Genomic DNA, 22,778 nt, shown 5'->3' with positions numbered 1-22,778 from the left:
CGGGCTGTGACCCCACAAGTGCCAGTTCCTGGGGGGGGGGGTGTGGTTGCTATTCAGGGATGTGCTGGACTGCTTCCACTGCTCAGGTGGGGGTGTGAGCAGAGGAGAGATCTGCCCCTGCTACAGCCTGGCTGCTTTCACCTCAAGCTACTGACCAGACCCCACAGAGCCACATGGGGGAGGGGCACATCTCCCTCCCCTAAGGGTCTCTGATCAGCTCCCCCCAGATAGGGCTCCAGGATAGCTTTACCCAGGGCTGCAAACAGTAGGGATCCGGGTCTGAGCCCAGATGTTGCTGTGGTCAGCTTCTTGGGGTGAACAGCAAGAAAGGGAGGAACGCCTTGGGTTGGGGGCAGCAGGGAGAGAACAGGTGAAGACAGAGCCCTGGCTCTTGAATGAGACTACAACTGTGATTACTGGAGGTGACCCAGGGATACACCGAGATGATGTTGGGCAGGTGGGTGGGAGTCAATGGAAGGGGCAGAAGCCAGTGCCAGGGGCTCCGCCCCCTTCTCAGCCAGAGCTGGGGATGGAGAGATTGGGCTGGATGGGGACAGGGTGTGCTACTCACACTTCCCCAGAAAGGTGAGCAGGGAGGCTCTGCTAGAGAAGGGGCAGGAAAGGCCAGGAGTGTGAGGGAGACCGAGGGGGAAATTCCCAACAGGGTGCATCTTGGAGACCAGCCCCTGGCATTATGGCTAGGGCAGAGTCAGATCCTACAGCTCCCTGAACCCCCAGGGAGCCAGCAGTGGACAAGATCATGGTGGGTAGTGATCCCATGAGGCAGAGCTACGAAGGGGCATCTGTCCCCCTAGGACTGGGCAGATGGGGCACTTGCATCTGGGGGCCAACTCTTCCTGGCCCTCTTCCGTGACTAGAGCCTCCACATCTGAGCTGGCAAGAACCCTTCCCAGATGGAGTAACATGGACAGAGAGGGGGAATCAGAGCTGTGGGCATCAATTCTTAGGGGCTGAGGTGATCACCCTGAGCCCACCTCCCACCCCCAGGCTCTACAGGGCAGCCTGAGCCAGGGGAAATGGGAGAGCAGAGCCTCAGGACTGGCCCCCTGACTGCCCAGGGAGGGATCAACCCTCAGACATCCCTGTCTCAGGGAGAAAGTCATCCTTCCTGACCTGAGCACAGATCACCTCAGCTCTGTGGCCCTATCTCTCTGCTGTAGCCTGCCTAGGCCACTGGCTTCTCCACCACTCAGAATGTGTCAGTGCCCCCCCCCCATATAACCTCTGTCTTCCCCTAGCACACCTGAATCCTCCCACCCAACTAGGGACTCCTGGGGTCAAGCCAGCTCTCCCCTACCCAGCCTAGGCCTGATCCTGTCCCTCACTTGTAATCCAGATACAGAGGGATCAGGCTGCCCCGCCTACTTTTCTGAGATCAGAGGGGACTCTCTCCCAGGCTGGGTCAGCTTACTCTAGCTCCAGCTGACTCCCTCACCACTGGCTCTGTGACCTCCCAGGGCATTGTGTACCCCCAACAGCCATTAAAAACTCAAGTGCCACTCCTGCCAGTGCCAGTCCAGTGCCAGACAGCAAGAGTCACTCACTAGGCCTCAGTCAGTGAGCAATAAGGCCTCACTGACTCAACCCTGGCCCTGCCTGGAAGAGGGGGGCCTCCTTGAGCCAAGAACTCCCTGAGCTTCTCCTTGGAAGAAGTCAACACCTTTCCCTTCCTTCTCTCCCTCCCTGAGCTCCCTTCCACAGAGCTTTCCTACCCACATCCATCTGCTGCCGACACCTCCCCAGAGAGGTGAGCAGAACAAGGATGCTGTCCCCATTAGATAGAGGAGAAAACCAAGGCTTGGAGAAAAGAAGGTGGCAAGGCCAGAATAAGGACCTAGGATGCGACTCCCACTCCAGTACTCCTTCCAGGTTTTTTAACCGCCACCTTGATGAGAGCCTACATGAGGGTGGGGTGCCTATGCTCACCAAAGTCCACCAGTGGCCCAGCCTCTTTGTCTCCCAATCTCTCATGCCCTGATGGCATTCCCAGGGGCAGAGGGGCTGAGTGACTTGCAGGGACGTTTAAGCCAGGGCTTCCAGCCTTCGTTACAGAGTGGGCATCTAAAGGGTCACCTGGGCTGGCTGAAGGCTGCCGGGATGAGGCTGCTGAGCACCAGGCAGAGGGGAGGTGGAGAGAGATTCCTGAGCCTGGTGATGCACCTCTCTCCCACCTGGGGCACCTCCTGCACCTCCTTGAAGGTCCCCAGCCCCCGCCCTATGGTAAGGAAGGCCACAGCATCAAAGTCCTAAGACAGCCTCATGGTACCCCTCCTTGCTAGGAAACCTCAGGGGCCTGCCTCTGCTGTCAGTGTGAAATGTGACCCTTTCACCCAGGCACTAGGCCCTCTGCCAATTGGCCTCAACCACACTTTATGGCCTCCATGCCAAACTTGCCTCACTATCTCCCCAACATCCTAACCACACCAAACTGTGTGTGTCCCCCACCCCAGGGTGGAGCAGAACACAGCTCAGAGGCCCACTTAGTGATTGGTTGTGGGTTGAACTGGATACACACACACCCACACATGTTCCCCTGTGCATACACACACATACAGATGTGTATACAGATGCACACACCTTTGTGCAGAAGCCCACCATTCAACCACACGTGGCTTTCTGCCAAATCACACACACAATGGAGCTATTAAATCTGAGCCAGGAGGGACTGACAAATCTGTTCTATGGACCCCTACAGAGGCCAAGCGTGGTCATGTCACCATCCCCAGGCCCTTGGCAGGGCAGCAGGGAGGCAGGATTAGATCCCTGGCTCTGGCTGAACCCCTGCAGGGTCCCAGGGTCTCTGAGCCCCAAAGGGTAGGCAGAGGATGATCAAGATCTCAACCAGGTTCTCATTCTGGCTCTGCGGCAGACTTGCTGTGCAGCCCCAGACAAGCCACCTTCTCTCTCTGTTTCACCAACTATCAAACAAAGGATTTGGGATTAGCAGACACCTAAGGGCTGGCCAGGCCCGCTGCCCAGCTGCTCTCAATTCACACCAAGCACAGAGAATGGAAGGGCCTGTGAAGGCAGCAGCAGTTGGGGGCAGGCACCCTAATTGGTGAAAGCCTCCCCCATGCCAGGGAAAGCTTCTGCGGATGGAGACGAAGTGGGTGTGAGGGCAGCAGGAACCCGAGCCGGGAGAGACAGAAGCCAGGAGCCATGGGATGAGAGCAATTATCATGACCCATAGTTGACATTGACAGAGCAAATAATAAGTCCTATTAAACACTCACCGCATAGGCTTTATCTAGACTGCAGCCAAATATATCCTTTCTCACCTTGGGGTTACCAAATGAGCAAGTCTAATGGGTTAGGCCCAATCCAGCCTCTTGCCTCCCAGACCCCACAAACAAGAGGCACAGGGCAGGGGCCAAGGTGGCACAGGAGCCTCCAGCAAGACCCACCCACACTCAACCCCTCTGCGGGCATGGAAGCAGCCACGTGCACAGGGAGCAGCACAGCCCCCATGCTGAGGGTCTATGCACCCCCCTCCCAGTATGCCCACACACACCTGCGTGCTCACGTGCCACCAGACACACAGGCACACACTGGGGACACGGCAGATGGGTCCTCGGCCACAGCCCTGGCCCAACTATCCTGCTCTTGCTGGCAACTTGACACCCAGTGCTAATACTCAGGTCCCGAGGGCAAGGACTGAAGCAGGGACAGGGCATATCAAGAGGCTGCCAGAGGAGCACCAGGGCACAGGCACAGCCATATGGGGACAGGATCCCTAGGACTATGACCCCTCCCACACCCCCTGCCAGGACAGAAGGAGAGGAAATGGAGCCCCTGCATCACAAAGAGGTGCAAATCCCCCTTTCCTGAACTTCCCTGAACCCCAGAACCCAGTTCACCCTGCTCACCTTCCTTCCCATCCCCAGCCCACCAGGAACCATCTGTAAGCTGCACTGTCCAGAGCCTGAGTGGAGAAGGGAGACTCTTCCCAGGGGCAAGGCCTGCCAGCCCTGGTCCAGGGCCCCTCATACTCTCAGAGAAGAGGGCACGGCTGGGGTGGAAGAGAGGGCCAGCAGGAGCAGCCCCAGGCCTCGCTGTTCTCTATGGCTTTTTATTCCTATGTGATTCTACTGCTCACTCATATAGGGATTGGAGCCGTGGCGCACGGTGGGGGCAGCCAGCGGAGGGCTCGGACATTGAGCAAGGGGCCCAAGGAGAACCAAGACAGTGGCCCCTCCCTCTCCCAGCTCAAGCTGCTAGCCTGGCCAAAGGAGTCCCTCATCTGTGGTTCCCCTCCCCACTGGCCTCTCCCTAGCCAGCTGTAACAAGGGAGAGGGGAGAGGCTGATGGACCCCAACACTGCCCTAACCCACCACCCCAGCACTGGGGACCCCCACCGCAGACTGGCAGCAGGAACTGGACTGTATCCCAGAGAAATGGCTGAAGCCTGGGAAAAGGAAACAAGTCCCAGTGTCCTGTGTGGAAAAACAGGGGGGAGCTCAAGTGAAGAAGGTACAGTCTATGGCTAAGGGTTGTCCAGAGACAGAAGGGAGGGATATTGTTGGTGGCAGGCAGTAAGCATGTACCCAGTGAGGCATAAGACAGAGATTGGAGAGATCACGGCAGGTGTGCCACAGGGGAGAGCAACAGTTAGATGGGTGGCCAGTCCCTCCCAGACCCCACAGACTGTAGGCCCTAGGCCATCCTCCATGGGCTCTCTGCTCACTCACATCAAGCATGTCCAGATCCAGGCCCAACCCTCCCAGGCTCTTATTTAAATGAAACAAATGTGTGCCCTGCAGAGAAGGGTACAGGGAGCTCCTGTGGGGCCCTGGTGATGGGGCTGCTGCCAGACCCCACTCCCCTTCCCTGCAGCTCGCTAGTCTTCTCTTTGAGAGAAGATGCACTGAGAACCCACAGTGTGGTCCTTTTTATTTTCAATCCTCTTCACCCCACAGATGAAACAGGCTTAGGAGCTCGGCAGAGGGGCTGCCTGGGAGAGAAGACTGGGAACAGCAAATTGGCCCAGGGGCTCATCCTGATTCTCTGTGGTACCTGCTGCCATGGCTGAAAGTAGGGGTGGGAGAGGGCCCACATCTGCCTGCCAGGTTGAGGAACTGGACACAAGCAGAGGCTGTGTTTGGGAGGTATGAGGGTCAACCAAGTAGCCAGGCCCAAGGAGAAGAGAGACCCTAAGGCTGGTGAGGCCCTGGGGACTAACCCTACTCTGCCCCAGGATGCTGCCCTGTATGCCTCCTCTAGACTCCCAAAACATGACCCATGTCATCACCGTGGCCACAGAAACAGGAAGTGGACGTCCATGACATTGGTGCCAGTCAGTCCTGTGTGCAGCAGGTGTGCCCCACCCTGGAAGCGGCAGAAGAAGGTATGTGAGTCATTGTGGGCTAGGAAGGCAGCCACATCTAGACCCTCAGTGGCGGCCTGGCTAGCAAGCTCAGGCCTGACCCAGGCCCCGGCTGCCGCTGTGGGCCCATCCTGCCCATCGGTGCCACCACTCAAAAACAGCACATCAACAGGCCCCAGCGGCCATCGTCCCAGCTCTGCTCCAACACGCAGGGCCAGTTCCTGGTTCCGGCCACCCCTGCCTGAGCCCTCCAACTGCACTGTGGGCTCGCCACCAGCCAGCAGGCAGACTGGGCCCCGAGCACATACCACAGCCTCCAGAGCCCCCTTCAGCTGCAGGTCTGGGAGCTGGAGCTGGGCCGCCAGCTCCTGGAGTTGTTCATCCTCTTTCACAGAGGCTCCAGCCCCATGCTGGGTGAGGCGGGCTCCAGCCACTCGGGCCAGCAGCCCATAGAACTGGGCTACACTTTTCACGTCGCCCTGTATGGCTGTGCTCAGCACCACAGCCCGGTATCCCAGGGCCTCAGCCTGCTTCTGAGCCTCAGCCAGCGCCAGTGCATTGGAGCCAATGATCACATTGAGTACGTGACCACAGGTGTGTGGCCCGTGGGGGTCAGAGTCAGCTTGAGCCAGCACAGTCTTCACGGAACGTGGCAGGGCAGCACGAAGGCCGTAGCGGTTAAGGATGTACAGACAATCTTGCACGTTGTGGACACTGGCCACAGTGGGGCCGCTGGCAATCACCTCCACAGGGTCCCCCACCACGTCTGACAGAATCAGGCTCACCACCTGGAGAAGGGTCGCAGAGGCAAGGCTCGGTCCCACCCGGTCCTTGTCCCAGAGCCCACGAGTACAAACTGCTTCCGATCCACACATCCTCACACCACTCCATGCATTTCCTCACCCACTTCTAACCCCTCTCAAGTGGATGTGCAGAACTTGCCATGTGGACTCCCCTTCCCCTTCTCTGAGGTCCCCAACACCCCCAGCTGGCTCTATGGACTCCCATACCAGATCTGTATGCTGTTCTAGGCTTTCATCTCCCTGGCACATGTGGGCCTGGCTCTACCAGCCCAGGGCTGTCTGGGGAAGAAGGGACCCACATACCTGGGCAGGGTAAGCGGCTTGAGCCAGCCCCCCACCCTTGAGCTGGGACAGGGCCTTCCGAATGGTGTTTAGCTCCTGGATGGTGGCTCCACGGGCCGCCAGCAGCTTGGTTAGTGTCTGCTTCTCCTCCAGTGTGACTGGTGGGATGGGGGCAGGCAACAGAGCTGAACCCCCACCTGCAGAGACAGTGAAGATGTCAGGCAGAGGGGATGGGATGGCAAAGGACGTCCCTACCCAGGGAAGCAGACAGACATTGCCCACATTAGGGAAACGGAGGCTAGAAAGGTGTGGTTAGGGTGCCCCCGTGTGGACATACAGTGAATGCGCGCACAGTCACCACAACCTGGGCACCTGAGGTTGTCCCCTGCCTTGGGATAACCCGTGTCCCAGCTGACACTGGAAGAACTATTCCTTTAGGACTTGGAATAGGGGGAAGACCAGGAGGAGTCAGCAGAGGGACAGGGAGGAGGCTCTGAGGGAGCTGGAGTCTGGGGTTCTAGCCCCAGGTGACAATGGTGCAGACAACAGCAACAGCATACACACTTTCCCTGCAAGACCCTGAGTGAGGTGCTCCCTATGCATCCTCTCACAGTTACCTGACAAGGTCAGTCAAAGGGAGGACCCCCACAGCTCAGGGGAGGCCAGACAACTGGCCCAGGGCCATCCAGGACTCAGGCATCCAGACTCCTTATGGCCTCCCTTGCTCTGTAATGTTGGGGGCTCAGACCAATAATTTCTTGCTGACCTGACATGTGGAACCCCTCCAGACTTTCCTGAGCCAATCTGGCACCCACACCTGAGATGAGCACAAGCAGCAGGTCATCAGCTGTGAGAACTTCGGCCAGCTGCCGGATGGCCAGCGCCGCCCGCAGCGCATCTCGGTCTGGCAGGTTGCCCTCTGCACCCTCAAATACCTGGATGCGGCTGTGTGGCTTCAGCAGCATCTCCCTGAGGGGAGAGAGAAGAGAGAACAAGAAATGGGGTGGGCTCACCCTCCTACCTGACTTCCCAGATGTACAAGTAAAGGAGACATGAACAAGGAGGCCCGTGACACCCACCCAGGAGCCAGGCCAGACTCAGAAGAAAAGGGAAACTGGTGAAGGAGGGAAGCCCGGACCCAGTCTGAGCCAGGCCCAGGATCCTCCCAAGATGGACAGCGGGGAGCAGCCTCCCCAGGCTCCTTACTGCTTGCCAGCACACTCCATGGCAGCACGGATCCCCTTGGGAACGCTGATCACGCCCTGCACGAGGTGCTGGCCCAGTAGCTCCTCAGCTGCAGCTGCCATGCCCAGCACGGCCTTGCCAAAGCCCACCAGGTAGAGGTTTTGCTGCAGCTGAAAGCTCCGGTCCCGCACCTTCAGCTGCCCAGTATCAGGGTCCAAGGACAGCGCCCGCTGCAACAGGGGGCCCGGCAGCACGGCATGCACAGTGCTCTCAAACAGCTGCCGCACCTGCTCTGCCAGAGCCATGCTACTGGCTAGCCTGGCCAACGGGCCCCTCCAGAGTAGCAGGCGCAACGGGGCTTGGGCCAAGTGACGCAGGACCTGTAGGGCTGTAGCCATGCCCCAGTGCTGTCAGCACCACCCAGCATCCATGGCTGCCTAGGGGAGAGAAAGCACCAGTGAGATCGTTACAAGGCCAGAGACAGGAGGCTCCCCACAGCCACAGCTCTGAGGACTCAGGGCCAGTGGACCCCACAGCTGCTGCTGCAAGAATAGGCCATCTGCCAGTCTAAGATGTCCTAAGGCCCACAGCTGCCTGATCTCACTCCAGTCTTCAGAGCCCAGGCCTGCCACCCAACCACATCCTCCTCTTCTGCAGGCCACAAGCCAGTCCCCTGGACACTCTGCCCTGAATCCAAAGGTTCTGTTAGCTGAGCCCTCCTCCTAGATCACCCCCTTTGGCTGAGAGTTAATCATTCACAGAGGGAGCAATTACTACCAATAGTCTCCCACCCCTCCCCTTTCCCACCCCCTGTACTTCTGAGCACTCATCCAAGGCAATGCCCCTTTCTGACACTCCTTCCTTGCCTCTTTACCAATTCTGTTGCTAGGAGGCTGCTGGCTGTCCCACCAACTGACCCCAAGCCTAGTCAGTGACCTCCAGCCTGCTCTGTTTCGTTAGCTCATGAGACTGGGTTGGGAGCCTGGGAAGGACAGGTCTGTATAGGGAGGCTGTAGGTTTGCGAGGACACTGACAGGCAGGCCCAAAGCAGATCCTCAGGACATACAGCCTAAGAATCCCAGCATTCAGGGCCAGTCCAGCAAGAGGTTCAGGTTCAAATCAGAAGTGGCAGCAAAGTTTGGCACATAGCAGAATCTTGTTGAAGTCCCAATCTGCAGGACAGACTTCCACCTACACAGCCAGACCCAGCCCTGCCAAGAACACGCCTTTTGGCTCTGACATAACAAGTCTTGGGTCATACTATCCACGTGGGTGAGAGAGCCACGTGGCTGGAGCAGGCAAAGGTCAGGCTCCCACAGGTGATGCCAAATAATCATTTTCAAATAATCATTTGCCAAATAATCACTGGACAGGATAAAAGCTAAAGAAGACTTGAAGTGAAGGTCAAGAGACTGCAGAGTTTAGGGGCAATAAAGCCCCAAAGAGTTCATCTCTAGAAAGGCATTACTTTAATAATGCCCACCATAAATGCTGCCAGCTGGCTGCATTAGCAAGTGTGGACAGAGCAGGGGACAGAGGATGGGAATCAGTCTCCAAATCTACCACAGGGACAGCTCCATTCCTCTCACTGGGCCTCATATGCAAAAGGAGAGGCAAGATGAGATTAAGACTAGTACTTGCCCCTTGACATCCCTCAGCTCTCTGAAGCGCCACTAGTTAACACTGAAAACCTGGACCCCAAGCGTCACTTTTTCCCACACTCAAAAAAAACCCTGGCAACTTCTAGCCTTCAGTCACTTAGCCTGCAAGGAGCTCAGCTTTCTCACACGAGAAATCCAACTGTGCCCAACTCCAGCTGTGAAAGTGAATACAAAGGGCGCCGCCAACGGGGCTCAAAATGTGCCCAGCTGTGGCCAGAGGCCTCAGGGGCTGGCCTATTAGGCTTGAAGCTAAAATTGTCTTAGTATCTAGCAAGAGCTGATTTTGACAACCTGGGCGAACTTTTTACCTGCTTCCCTTACGAATAAAGGCCTAGAGGATTCCAGCCTTGCCAATGGGTATCAGAGCCCAAGGCAGGGGGCGCCCAAGCCTAAGACAGCCAGATAAAATACAGGACGTTCAGTTAAATTTGAATTTCAGATAAACGAGGAATTTTATAATGTATGTTCCGTGAATATTTACGACATACCTATACTAAAAAATTGTTTTTTATCTGAAATTCAGATTTAACTGGACGCCCTGTATTTTTATTTGCTACATCCAGCAAATTTACTTGTAACACCGTCTCTCCTAAATTCCCAAGAGCTCCGGCGCGAAAGCCAGAAATTCTGAGAAGACCCGCCTTCACTCCTCCCCGCCACCAAGCGGGGCTGGAGCCCTTTCCTAACTTCGCCTGCCCGCCCAGCCTCGGAAGTGACGTCACCCTGGGCCGGGGCCTCAGGCCTTCGTGGGGGAAATGGGTGCCGCATAATATTTGGTGGTGACCCTAGAAATAAGGGCCCTCTGCCACCTGGGCCCGCCGTGGCCAGGCCCATTGCTTCCAGAGGCCGTCGCGGTGCTGACTTACCGCCTTACGACTCCGGGCCGCGGCTTCCAGCCCCGGAGACCGGAAGTACTCGCGGGTGGGCGGGGTGGAACCCGGAAGTGGGTAGGTGGGTGTGGCTGGGGCGACCCAAGCGAGCTGCAGTGGGGAGCGGGAGGTGGGACGAGGGCATTGGCTCCTTGACTGCCGAGAGAACTGGGTGGAGCCACCTTCAGGCCTCAGTGTCTTCATCTCTAGAAGGGAATGATAATCCCCGCCTCACCGATTGCTCTAATGCATCCTCTTCTTTATTCTGTACGGTCCAGTCAGTCAGCAAATATATTCTGACCTCCTAGTTAGGTGCTAGGCACTGGACTAAGCGGGCTGAGAATCAGTATTTCCCCACAACCCACCCCTCCTGGAGCCAGATTAAGTCATCCCCGGCCCTCTTCACCGCTGTAATCCCAGAACAACTCATTGGTGTTCCCCTCCTTCCCCCTTGGGCGACCAAATCACAACTCTGACTCAGCAAGAGAGATACAGTCCGTGATTCTCCAACACACTAGCTGCGTGTAACCTCTAATGACCCCGGCTGATGCCTAACCACATTCAAAAGGCAAGTCCTGACCAGACTCAAAGACACAGAAGAGTACATTGTTTCTACTGATGTTTTCTTGGGGATATGGCGGAGGGAGTAACATCACTAATAACACAGCAGACTTTCTAAAAATCTAAAAATATATTTCTCCCCACCCACTCCCTTTACTAGATGCCACATCTCTCCATAAGACTCAAAACCACGCCCTGCTCTTGTTAGGAGCTCCCGCTCCCCTCTTCCTAGCAGTCTCCTGTATTTTTCTTTCCCTTTATAATATAGGACCTTCTGTTCCCTATCAGCTCGTCCATAACGCTTCCCCATCCCATCATCAAAACCAAGGAAACTTCAGGAGGATCTGCCCTCTTTAGGTGTAGAGAGATTGTAACTACATAAAATTTCAGTTTTTCCCTACTTATAGAAAGCTGTCTTCATGCATCCATCCATGCATATTTATTAATTCCTCCAACATTCAACAGGCATTTCCTGAGTGCATCCTATGTGGGTCAAATGTTCTAGCTGCTGGGATGAGTAAGAGGTGGTTACTTTTAGTCGGGAAACTTACTCTGCTTTTGTAATTACATTCCCACACCGCTGGGGGTGGGGGGAGCGGGGTGTGGTGTAAATTTGAGCACCTCTCGTTATTTAGTCCCAGAGGCTTACAAACAGACACTATTTACTGTGCCAGTGCTGTCCTTTCAGACTGTTAACAGGAGACTGATTATATCCATTTTTTTAACCCCCATCCCACCCTACAGCTACTCACTCACAAGATGCAGTTAATAACAAGGTTTAAATGCCCACTGGACTATGAGATCCTGGAAGGTGGTAACTTGGTCTAATTAATATTTATATTTCCACTGCCTTGCATAGGACCAGGCACAAATACAAGGTGGAATTTGTTTTTTTGTTTGTTTGTTTAATGAATTAATAAGAGAACAGTGAAATGCTCAGCTGCAAAGTGCTGCAGACGGTAGAAGATTTTTCAAAAGGGAAAGATGATGGTAAGTGAAAGTAGAAGGTTTCACAGAGCAGTGGGATTTGGGTCTAAAAAAACAATTACGCTCATCAAAATACTTATACATACCTTGATGGTAGGCATTGTGGGGCCAACTGGCATCCTTCAAAGTGCAACGACCCCCATTCCTGGGCTCTCAGATGTCTGCCTGCAATCCTTCAACAGATAAAGTACATTCTTTACTGGGAATGTTTGCCCTAACAAACTAATAGCCCTAGGTAATGCCTAATCTCACAATAGCTCAGGCTGATTTGTTTCAGCCCACGTCTCCACCTTACTAGAATCAGAAACCTCACTGCCCCTTCATGGCCCCTTAACTTCTTACCTCATCTACAAACAATCAAAAATTTATGCGCAAGCTGATCACGCAGTCCCCAGCCCACTGTGGTCACCAACTCATGCAAGGTCCTCTCCTCTGTGTGGCCCGCTCTTGTCTAGGACAGTGTAACCTAATAAACTTCTCTACTATGCTCGTCCTTCGTCTTTGGTAAATTCTCTTACCTCCCATGATACTGTCCCGCCTTGTCCCCTGACAGGCATGATATGTTTACAGTCTTAAGTGTACTTTGGCAATAAGTATCAATGTCAAAATGTGACAGGCAATTTCAGCCTAAGGAAATAATTGGTTATGTGGACAAAGGTGGTGTAAGGGAGGAAAATCCTTTTTCTTCTATTCTCTTAGGTTCATTGACTGAGACCCTACAAATTAAACTGACAAATGATCAATTAACAAGAAAATAAGGTTTATTTCATGTGGATAGGAAGGGTCTCCTAGAAATAAAGTCAAAACCCCAAAGAAATGATTAGGTCTGAGAGTTTATATACTATTTTTAAACAAAGAGTGATAAATTTTGGAGATGTGAAAAAAAGAAGTTTGAACTTCTCAGGGCAGTAAATTGTGGGAAAGTAAATAAATGGGGAAACTAATGGGAGATAAGGATTGCTGTAGTAATATTTGTTTGTAGAGATTCATCTCAGCCTTGGCTCCCCGTCTCCTGGTATGGGGAAGGTGTCTTTCTCATGAAACCAAGCCCCCCCAAAACTGAATTCCCTTACCCAGTTAATGATTAATCTCTCTATCCAAAACTTTATTCCTTTTCTTGTCCCCTTTGACCACAATCCTTGCTAACTGAACACTAATCAACCAAAGTTTGATGGCTAAAAGGGCTGCTATTGAGAACATTATTGATGTACTCAAACTGCCATTGTAGATATCATCATTGCCTTGCAAACTCCGGTTGTTTCTCCAGGGCAAGATGAGTGAACAGGACCCCGAGCCATGGACCACCTGACTAGAGAATCATAAACCGGAGACATCCTGACTCTGGAATCTACAATTAAGAAATGCCACATTTATGTCCCAAGATGATGATTAATCCCAGCTTCTTTGTTCTTTCCCTTGAAAAACACCCCCAACTCAAAGACCAAGTTGGAGTGAATCTGAGAGCTGACTCCCATTCCTATGCTTGGTACCCTGCAAATAAACCCTTACTTTGCTGCAAACACCTTCTGTCAGAGTTGGGCTTTCTGCCCCACAGGCACACAAGCCCTTACTCCATACACTCACAAGAAATTAATGTCCTGCTTTTCAGTAGAAAGGAGAAGGGCAGGGAGCCCTTCCTGCATCTGCTGTCTCTCATATTCCTTCAGCTCAGAATGATCCTTATGCCAAAGTGGCACGTTTAGAAGTGGCACATTCTTTTTTTTTTTTAATTTGAAAAATTTCAGGCAGGTAATTTTATTTATGTATTTATTTTTTTAATAAAGGTACTGGGGATTGAACCCAGGACCTCGTTCATGCTAAGAACTCACTCTACCACTGAGCCATACCCTCCCCACTAGGGGTGGCATATTCTGATCCCCTTTGATAGACATGAAGAGATATTCAGCCCAGAGAGTTTATGACTATAAAGCAATCTCAACATCCATTGATAACAGAATTTATACAAATAAGTTATACTACTTCTAAACAGATGTTAAAAAATAATATAAATTCTAATATTATTAAGGCTACATACATGCTACCTTTCGTAGCATGACTATTTTATGACTAAAAAGACTATTGAAAAGGCCGTTTAAGTAGAATTTCAGCCTTCCTCATTATTCAAGCAGGCTGAAGGAGAGAAGGCTATGGATTGGGGTATATTAGTTATACTCTGTTGGAAGAGGGTTTACTGAATTGATTCCTTCAGGTTAAGCTTTCATTTAAATGTTTCCTTTTAGCGCAGAGGAGGAGGTCATTCTTGGCTGATGTAGAGCAGTCAGTGACCAGGGAAAGTTGGTAATAATGGCCCCCATCCCCAGTAATGGTGCTGAATATCATGACTTCATCGTGGATAAAGTAGTTGGTCCCTGTAAGTCTGAAATCTTCCCCCACCACACACAAGCTCAAGAGGTTCACCAGGGGTAGTGAATGGTGCAAATTTGGAGACTAGTGCTCAATCTTGGGCTTTCTGACCTGGAGCTTTGCTGTTAATAAATCCTGCTTCTTGAGGAACCTGATCACAGATAATGTGCTGTCATTTGAGGTTTCAGATGCCTGCAGAAATTTGAGGTGTTCATCCCTGTTGTCAGCACAGCAGAGCCGGCAGTCATACCTCTAAAGTACCTGCTCCTCTTTTGACATTTGTCCTGTTGTCCTCCAACCTTAAAACGTGGTGGTGGTTAACAGTGTTGTGGAAGTGCTGTGGGTCATTTCTGGGTACTTCATTGCCCAAGTAAGACCTTCCTGAGCATTTTTTCCCTTGGACCGGAAAACTGGCAACGTTCAAGATGGTGACTTCTTTGCCAGCCTCAGACCTGAGTGACTCTGATGGGAAGAGCCACCCTGCCAAACCACAAAGAACTTGTACTTGAAACTGGAAAATAAACCTTTGATGTTTAAAGCCACTAAGATATGCGGTTTGAGTTATTGCACCCTAACCTAGCCTATCCTGGTTGATATGCTCACTTTATCCTATTGAAACTCAGTTTCAGAAATCAAGACTTGCATCTCAGAAGTTTGACCTACTCTTGCTGATGTCAGATCATCTGGAAAATGTTAGTTCTCGTTGGCATTCAACTTGCCAGATATACCAACACACTTCAGGTTACCTACTGTCCACCCTTGCATATTTTTTCATAAGGTATGTGGACAAAGAATGTCGCTTGCCATATCAGTAAACAAAGGATGTTGCAACCATCAAACTGTCAGCCATTGCAGCCAACCCCACCACCACACCCCACACTGTGCACCCAGAAGAGATGGAGGTGGGGACAGGATACTGGCCTAGACAGTTAAGGTGCATATCAAAGGAATGATTTCAATGAGCCCAGATTCTTGCATCTTTCCAAACATAGAGAAGTGCTACATTCATTAACTTGAGATGTCTAGTTTTCTTTAATTAACCATAAGCTTTTGATGCTTGATTATTTGGGGGATTTGTTTGTTTTTGCATAAACTCCTCCCTTACCTCTTTACAACAGCCCCTCAGAGGTACCTGAGAGCCTGTTTCCCGAGATTAAGTCCTCGGTATGTCCACTGCATAAAATATAATTCTCAACTTTTAGGTTGCATGTTTTTTTTTTCAGTCAATAAGTATATAACAACATTGAAGAGATCAAGATCATTTTGCTATTTGTATTCAAAAACTCAGGAGAGCCTTGTGCACTAATCAATACCACAAAGCAAGAGCACAAAGCAGAAAGCAGCTTTCACAAGGAGAAATTTTTTTGCATTAGTCTTGGATTTCAGAGGTGGAGCAAATTTTTATTCCATCAGTTCATGTGTCTTCTGGGGTCCCCTTCCTTTACTGTATTTTAATTGTGACTGGACAGACACAAATGATAGTAAGAATTCAGGACCAGCAGGAAACGTAATACTGATTTAGAACCAAAAATAAAAACAGTGACTATGAAAATAAAGCAGTGTTGTTTTTTTTTTATGCAAAACCTAAGATAGTCAGATGGTGTCAGTCATCACCTCCAAACTGGAGACAGCTCCCTTCCCAGACAGGGCACTCCTGGTCTCTGTGGCCTCCCTCCATTTGTCCTTGACATCCTGGACCTTGGTGCTCAGCCCCCTCTTCCTTACCATTCAGCCCTTAATGCCTCCATAGAGTTTGCACCAAGGAGTGGAAGAGCTCTCTTGGGGGCTGCCAGGGTCGGCTCTGCAGTGCACTTTTATTTTTTACTTTTTAAATGGAGGTAATGAGTATAGAATCCAGGCCTCTGGGCATGCTAAGCACGGGCTTTACCATTGAGCTATTACCCACCCACCCCCGCAAAGAGCTTTTAGGAGCCTGCTCTTCCATTTCGCCTCCGCTCTCCCCCTGCCTTTGTCATTGCCACGCTGAGCACTTCTCCAGAGCAGGCCCAAGGCAGGGTGCTCTGGGGGATCCAGAGTTCTAGAACAGGAAGGTGAAGAGTTGCTCACTCTTGGAGGGAGAGGGTCAGGCAGTCTGGAAAAGACTAGAGTGGAACTGTCTTAAGTAAAGTCTATAAAACACTCTAAAGCTATTTTTCTTGGAAGGAGGGGTTGGGGTGAATATAAACAAGCCCCAGGAAGCAGCTCAGCTTTAACTGATGAGGGCTGCTAAAGCAGTGTTGGTTGGATCGGCAGAAAGGGTTTTTAAGCCTTTTCAAACAGTTCTATAGTTTTAGAAGCAGAGGCTGTATGGCTTTAAGCAGTTCTTCCTGGCTCTGGGCAGTCCAGGCTTATGTGGGAAGATCCCAACCCTTCCTTCCAAGAACAAGAAGGCATTATTTACCAACAATGGACTTTGCTAAATGTGAAGATTATCTACCCCTTGCCCTGGAAACAGAGCTGGAGCTTTCCAGTCCAGTGTGAATCCAGACTCTAATGCTTATTGGCTGTGTGACCTTGGGAAAATTACTTAACCTCTCAGAACCTCAGAGTCTTCATCATTAAAATGGGGTTAAAAGCAGTAAATATGTTTAAAGTGCACGTAGAAAGGCTCACAGTTGTGGCTGGGCCAGCTTCATGAGTGTGTGACCTGTGCAGTCACACAAGGAACGAAGGTCAGAAGGGTCCTACACTTGGCTGAATATTCTGATGTTGCTACCTTGCAATTCTTAACAATTTTTTGAGGAGGCTGGCTTGTATTTTTATTTTGTCCTGGGTCTGCAAATTATGTAGTTGGTCCTGCTACTAGGGGAAGATGCTGTCTTTTCAATCAGGCCCCCTAGTTCTGAAGTTTCAAGATCTTTCTAAGGAATTCCAGCTGTCAGGAGAGCCAGTACTCTACACTGGGAGAGGCAGAGGTGGTACTGTGGTTCCCGGGCAAGACTGAGGCTGGAATGAGAAAGTCTGAGTCCCCCTGCTACTACAGGCATGTCCTGGTCACTTGGCCCAGGAGAGTTCTTTAAGTAAGCAAGAGGCCCAGAAACCCTAGGCTTGGCTCAGTCAGTGGCTGAAGGCCATAATTTGAGTCTTCCACAGGCTGATCCCTGGATCAGCATTAATTCAGGAGTGGTACAAGCTGCATGAATTATATGAAATCTGCCACGGGTTCCCTTGCAAAAACAAAAAAGAAATAAAATGTTTTAATCTTTTAAAATGCTTTTCAGCATATATTAATTTCATCATCAGGACGGAAAACAGCAAAGAAAAAACCAAGAAACCAATGGAATTGGTTTCAATGAATAAAACCATTGCTGAGGTTGCCTTTAACTCCATGGAAGAGATTTATAATTTCCATTTGATGTAAAAAGTTACCTCTGCACATGGCCATCATGGAATATTTATTTTCTCTCAGTGGTAAGTGAAATGAAGCATCATTTAGCAAATCAAGCAACATGTCAGGAAAGAAGTGGTTATATGGATTACATGTGAACTGCCTATGATAATAGAAACATGCCATACAAAATTACCATGGGTTGCAATTGTGTTCCAACATTCTGTTTTTCTTGGGAATTAAGTTCAAGCACGTGTGCACGCGCGCGCGCACACACACACACAGCCTTCCCAGAGAAGAGAGTCACCTGACTAGATATTATGAAGGCTTGTGTGAGAAGCGGAGGGGGTGGCAGAATACACCACCTCAAAATGTGCCACTTTGGCATGTGGCTTGTTTTGAGCTGAAGGCAATTAAGACCCATCAGACTCAGGGAAAGATTTTTACCTCTCCCTTAACTGCCTAAGAGAATTTAGATAGGGGGACTGTACCAGGAAGAAAGCCACTCCCAGAGATAATTTTCTCTATCAGAAAGACTTATCTACATGGCATGGGAAACATTTGTTCTTCTCCTCTTGTTGTGAACTGTCTTCCTCCCCTTTAAAGCCCCAGACCACTATCCCCTTCTCCTTAGCTCAGTATGATGTATAAGCCTCAATTGCCTGACTATCTTTGAGTCTTTCTTTGTGGGGCTGATGTACACACTTCCATAATTAAATTTGTTTTTCTCTTGTTAACCTGTCTAATGTCAATTTAATTATTGGACCAGCCAATGAATCTCAAAGGGAAGAAGGGAAATTTTTCCTCCCAAACTTAATTCAAGCTCCAGGGAAGTACCACCGAACACTCTAACTCAGAAATTTATCTTAAGGAATTGAAATTCATAAGGAGATCTTAGTTTTGTTTTTTTAACTTTTATTTTTTTAATTTCCTTTTTGTAGGGGGTGGGGAGGTAATTAGGTTTATTCATTTATTTTTGGAGGAGATACTGGGGAATGAACCCAGGACCTCGTGCATGCTGTGGATGCTAAGCATGCACTCTACCATTCAAGCTATACCCTACCCTCAAGGAGCTCTTAGTTTTGGAAAGAAGATATATTGCTTAGGTCAGGTTCTACTTTTTTTTTTTAATAGAGGTACTGGGGATTGAACCAAGGACATCATGCATGCTAAGCATGTGCTCTACCACTGAGCTATACCCACCCCGAGTCAGATGCCACTTTAACCTGCAGCATGAAATGTAGAAATTTAACAAGTGGTCCAATCCCAATCCTATTAAGTAATCATTTCACAACACATAAGCATATCAGATAATCACATTGTACACCTTAAACTTGACACAATGTTGTATATCAATTATATCTCAATAAAATTGGGAAATAAAACAAAACAAAAACCCTATCCAACTAGCTTAAGAACTGTTTTTTCATATAACAAGTGATCTCAAGATAGGACAGCTGTATGGTTGGTGTATAGATCACAAAGACCCTGTGTGAGTTTCCTAGGACTGCCATAACAAAGTTGCATGAACTGGGTGGCTTACAACAATAGAATCTTGTTGACTCACAGTTCTGGAGGCTAGTAGTCCAAAATCAAGTTTTCCACAGGACCGTGCTCTCTCTGAAACCTATAGGCAAGAAACCAATCTCTGCTTCCTTTGTCACATGGCCATTTTCTTTCTATATGTCTTCTCTTCTTATAAGGACATCAGTCATACTGGATTTAGGGATCACCTAAATATATATATACATAGTCACCTACAGACAAGTCTATGGTTTACCACTTGCTACTGGAATGCCTCTCCTGGCCTCCATTTTCATCTCTTACAGGGTCGTTATGAGGATCAAGTGAGATAATGTGTATAAATAAAAATGTGCATGGATGTAAAATAATTGTTATTAGGGCTAGATATGCTTTACTTTTTCCATGCGTAATGTTGTCAACTAGCGATTAATTCCCAAGTGTTGGGATGAGTAAAATTTTTAGAGTATATTTATACTGCACGATTCTAACTAGATGACATTTGATAAAAGGCAAAACTACGGAAATGGTAAAAAGATCAGTGGTTGCCAGGGTTTGGGAGTTGGGGAGGGATGAACAGGCAGAGCACAGAGGATCTTTAGGGATGTGAAACTACTCTGTGTACCATAATGATGGATACATGTCATTATACATTTGCCTAAATCCATAGAATGTATAAAACCAATAGTGAACCTTAATGCAAACTATGGACTTAGCAGTGATTATAGTATATCAATGTAGGATCAGCCATTGTGACAAATGTACCACTCTGGTGAGGCACGTTGATAATAGAGGAGCCTATGCATGTGCAGAGGCCGTGGGCCTATGGAAATCTCTGTACCTTCCTCTTTATTTTGCTGTGAACCTACAACCGCTCCAAAAATTTAGTCTTTAAAAAGCGGAGAGAGAGAGAGAGAATGGGAAAAAATGGTCCAATCAAGTATCTGGAAGCCACTGGCTAAATTCATTCATTCAATTAACACAATACATTGAGCTAGACCTTGCCTGGGCTCTGGATAAAGTGGGAAGCAGAGTTGCTTTATATATTTACTTTTTGTTGAGGGGGGTAGATAACTAGGTTATTTTCAGAGGAGGTACTGGGGACTGAACCCAGGACCTTGGGGATGCTAAGCATGCACTCTACCACTTGAGCTACACCCTCCCCCTGAAAGGTTACTTTACAAACACATAATAGAATAGTATGTAGCCATTCAAAATGATTGTGTAGTTCTGTATTTATTGACCTGGAAGATGTTCATAGTATCCTATGAAGAAGGTAGGTTATAAACAATATTATATTATGAACGAATTAAAAATATATTTCAGGGGGACAAGTCTGAACAGTTCTATGTGAAAATGGTAAAATGTGTATTATGTATATTTTACTATAATGAAAACAAATGTAATAGTGGCTACTTCTAGACACTTTTTTTTTTCATTACTTATTGGTATTTTGTAGTTTTTCTGCAATGGATGTGTATTTGCTTGCATGAAAACTAAGTCTGTAAATAAATGAAATAATGATTAAAAGAAAAGGAAAAATAAAAACTTAATTCTGATGCTCTTTAAGGCAATCTGATTCACTTCTGACTACAGCTTTCCTCTCTGTCCACCCCTAACTGGAGCCAGCCTTTCTGGGTCATTTTTTAAAGTCCAGCCTGTAAGGCACTGTTGGACTAGAAGCCAGGGGAGCCCCACTATAACAGGGCAGGGAGCCAGGCTAGGAATGTGAAACAGTGAGAATGTGAAATAGCCTGAGCCATTTCAGGATGCTGTTAAAATATGAAAAAATGACTTTTTCCATTCCAAAAATAATTCAGGAAGTCAAGTCTTGGGAGGAAGCTTTAGTCTTAACAGTAAAATTTGCAAAGGTACAGGAAGTACAAAACTTGAAAGATACCCTGCAAAGATTTCTTTTGGCTTACAACACTCAGCAGATTATGGCTGTTTCTGCGGTTATTTCTGTAGATTAAGAGGGACCAAAAAATGGTATCTCCCTGGGTGTACTCACTTCCCAACAGTTCTAGGACATGGCACCAGATCTATCTTTGTTGCCATCTAACCATTCAAAGCAGACTCTACATCAGTCTTTTTAGCCTGTGAAATAGAAAAGCAGGAATTGCAGAGAAGTGCGTGCTCTGGGGCACAGAGAGCTTTTCTTCCACTGCTTTGCAGTTTGGAAAGTTGCCATCCACTCAGATTCCACTCAGTCTTTTTCCAGACCCCAGAACAAATTGTAGCCAGAAGCTCTGCTCTTTGTTGGGAGGGAACTGCAGCTCAGTCTTAGCCAGGATCTTGCCCTCTCCTTTCAGAGAACAAGTTCTCTTTATGTGTAGCGATCCTGGTTCTTCTTTTACCTGCAGATGGGACACAACCCCTAGTTCTTTCCAGAAAGCCCTCAACTGCCCCAGGGTTTCTATTTTGTTTTCACCATTGTCCAGGTTATGTCTGATTTTTGGATATCATATCTTCCTGGTATCAGTGATGGAAATGTTTCAGTCTTTCCTCTTTTTCTTCCTCTTTCAGCTACTCCAGTTTAGTGAAGCAAAATAAACAGGCCTCTGGCTCCATTGTTGGAGCCTCAGGCAGTTAAAATTTTGAGGGGCTGTGCACAAATTAGAGATCTATGAACCCTCATAGGAAGTTAAAGCCAAGGTCCCTGATATCAATTTTGTGATCCAATATTGCTCTCTTTTGTTAGGGATCAACTTTCCTTCCTTTTAAGGTAAAGAATCCCTAATACGAACCATCCAAATAATCCCCTTGACTAAAAAGAGGGTAATGCAGTTGTTCTATATCTTGATTGTAGTGGTTGCATAACTGTGTATGGATGTCAAAACTCATAAGCTATCTATAAAAAAGGCTGATTTTTCCTGTACATAAACTATACCTCAACTGAGAACACTAACAACAATCTGGTTTAAGTAACATGGGAAAATGTGTAAGGTACAATACAAAGCAGGGGGGAAAATGGTTTTGCATCTATACTTTATGTTGATATATGAATAAAGAGGAGGATATAGGGAGAAATTAATAGTGTTTTGTAGACCAAGGAGATCATTTTCCCTTTAAAAAACTATTTGTAATTGGTACTACGAGTTTTGGAGTTGCAAATACGTTTTAAAATTTAAAGATGAGTGTTTATAAAAACAAGTGGAGCTGAATTTTAAAATTGGCTCATTTTGGGGGGGTAGGTAATTAGGTATTTTTTTTTATTTAAATGGAGGTACTCAGGTTTGAACCAAGGACCTCGTGCATGCTAACTAAGCATGCATTCTATCACTGAGCTATACCCTCCCCCCTAAAATTAGTTCATTTTATGCACTTTATTTACCTATTACCCAGCAATTTAAAAGTTTCTAAAGACTTAAAAGTTCTGGGTGGTGGTCACAAGACCGCATATTCAAACGGAAAAAAAAATTCATTCACTTTAAATTTATGCAGCCTAATGTATGTTACGCCTCAATAATTTTTAAAAAATGTATATAAATTGAAACCTGTTAGCTCTGCGGTGGACCAACGGTCAAAACCCGCCAGCACTGAGGTTCACCGACTCATGCCCAGAACAGGCCTCCTGGGGCGTAGCCGAGCTCCGCAGTATCTGCTCCCGCTCGGCCTGGAGTAGGGGCGCCTGAGTCTCCCAGGGGGGTTACGATCTCGCACAAAGGCCCGCGACTGCCGGACACCAGGGGCCTTAGGGCCCACGGGGGAAGGACGTGGGACTCCCCACCCTTCCCGCCCCATAGCGGGTCGGGGAATCGCAGTCCCGAGCCACTCTGCCACTCCACTCCCCGCCGGCCGCGCTAACGTCATCGCCCCGCCCCTTTCCCGGCGTGCGCCGCGGTGAGGCTCCTCGCCCTCGGCTTCTGCCTG

The 22,778-nt window shown here is 48.9% G+C and overlaps 1 protein-coding gene across 2 annotated transcripts; it reads right to left on the bottom strand.

The window, feature by feature from the left end:
- Nucleotides 1-3,242: 3,242 nt before the first annotated feature.
- Nucleotides 3,243-22,638, bottom strand: GLYCTK (glycerate kinase). Of its 2 annotated transcripts, XM_072941411.1 has the most exons (8): nucleotides 22,403-22,638; nucleotides 18,952-19,011; nucleotides 11,779-11,865; nucleotides 10,142-10,350; nucleotides 7,636-8,051; nucleotides 7,247-7,398; nucleotides 6,451-6,626; nucleotides 3,243-6,132 (listed from the first exon to the last, which is right to left on the bottom strand). In XM_072941411.1, exons 5-8 carry the CDS (start codon nucleotides 8,010-8,012, stop codon nucleotides 5,266-5,268), a joined length of 1,572 nt encoding a protein of 523 aa, XP_072797512.1. In that variant the 5' UTR covers nucleotides 8,013-8,051; nucleotides 10,142-10,350; nucleotides 11,779-11,865; nucleotides 18,952-19,011; nucleotides 22,403-22,638; the 3' UTR covers nucleotides 3,243-5,265. The 2 variants fall into 2 exon arrangements, with proteins under 2 accessions (XP_072797512.1, XP_072797513.1); XM_072941412.1 differs by lacking the exon at nucleotides 18,952-19,011.
- Between the last annotated feature and the right edge of the window lie 140 nt (nucleotides 22,639-22,778).

Source organism: Vicugna pacos, chromosome 17 (genome assembly GCF_048564905.1).
Source record: "Vicugna pacos chromosome 17, VicPac4, whole genome shotgun sequence".
In the NCBI taxonomy this organism is placed as follows: Eukaryota; Metazoa; Chordata; class Mammalia; order Artiodactyla; family Camelidae; genus Vicugna; species Vicugna pacos.
This window is presented reverse-complemented; position numbering and strand designations above follow the sequence as displayed.

Bases quoted from the DNA above. Each gene is read 5' to 3' on its own strand.
- GLYCTK (XM_072941411.1), bottom strand. From the start codon at position 8,012: ATGGCTACAGCCCTACAGGTCCTGCGTCACTTGGCCCAAGCCCCGTTG. The intron at 7,399-7,635 runs GTAAGGAGCCTG...CTCTCCCCTCAG, and splicing joins ATGGAGTGTGCTGGCAAGCA to GGAGATGCTGCTGAAGCCAC. The intron at 6,133-6,450 runs GTATGTGGGTCC...ACCCTTCTCCAG, and splicing joins AAGCCGCTTACCCTGCCCAG to GTGGTGAGCCTGATTCTGTC.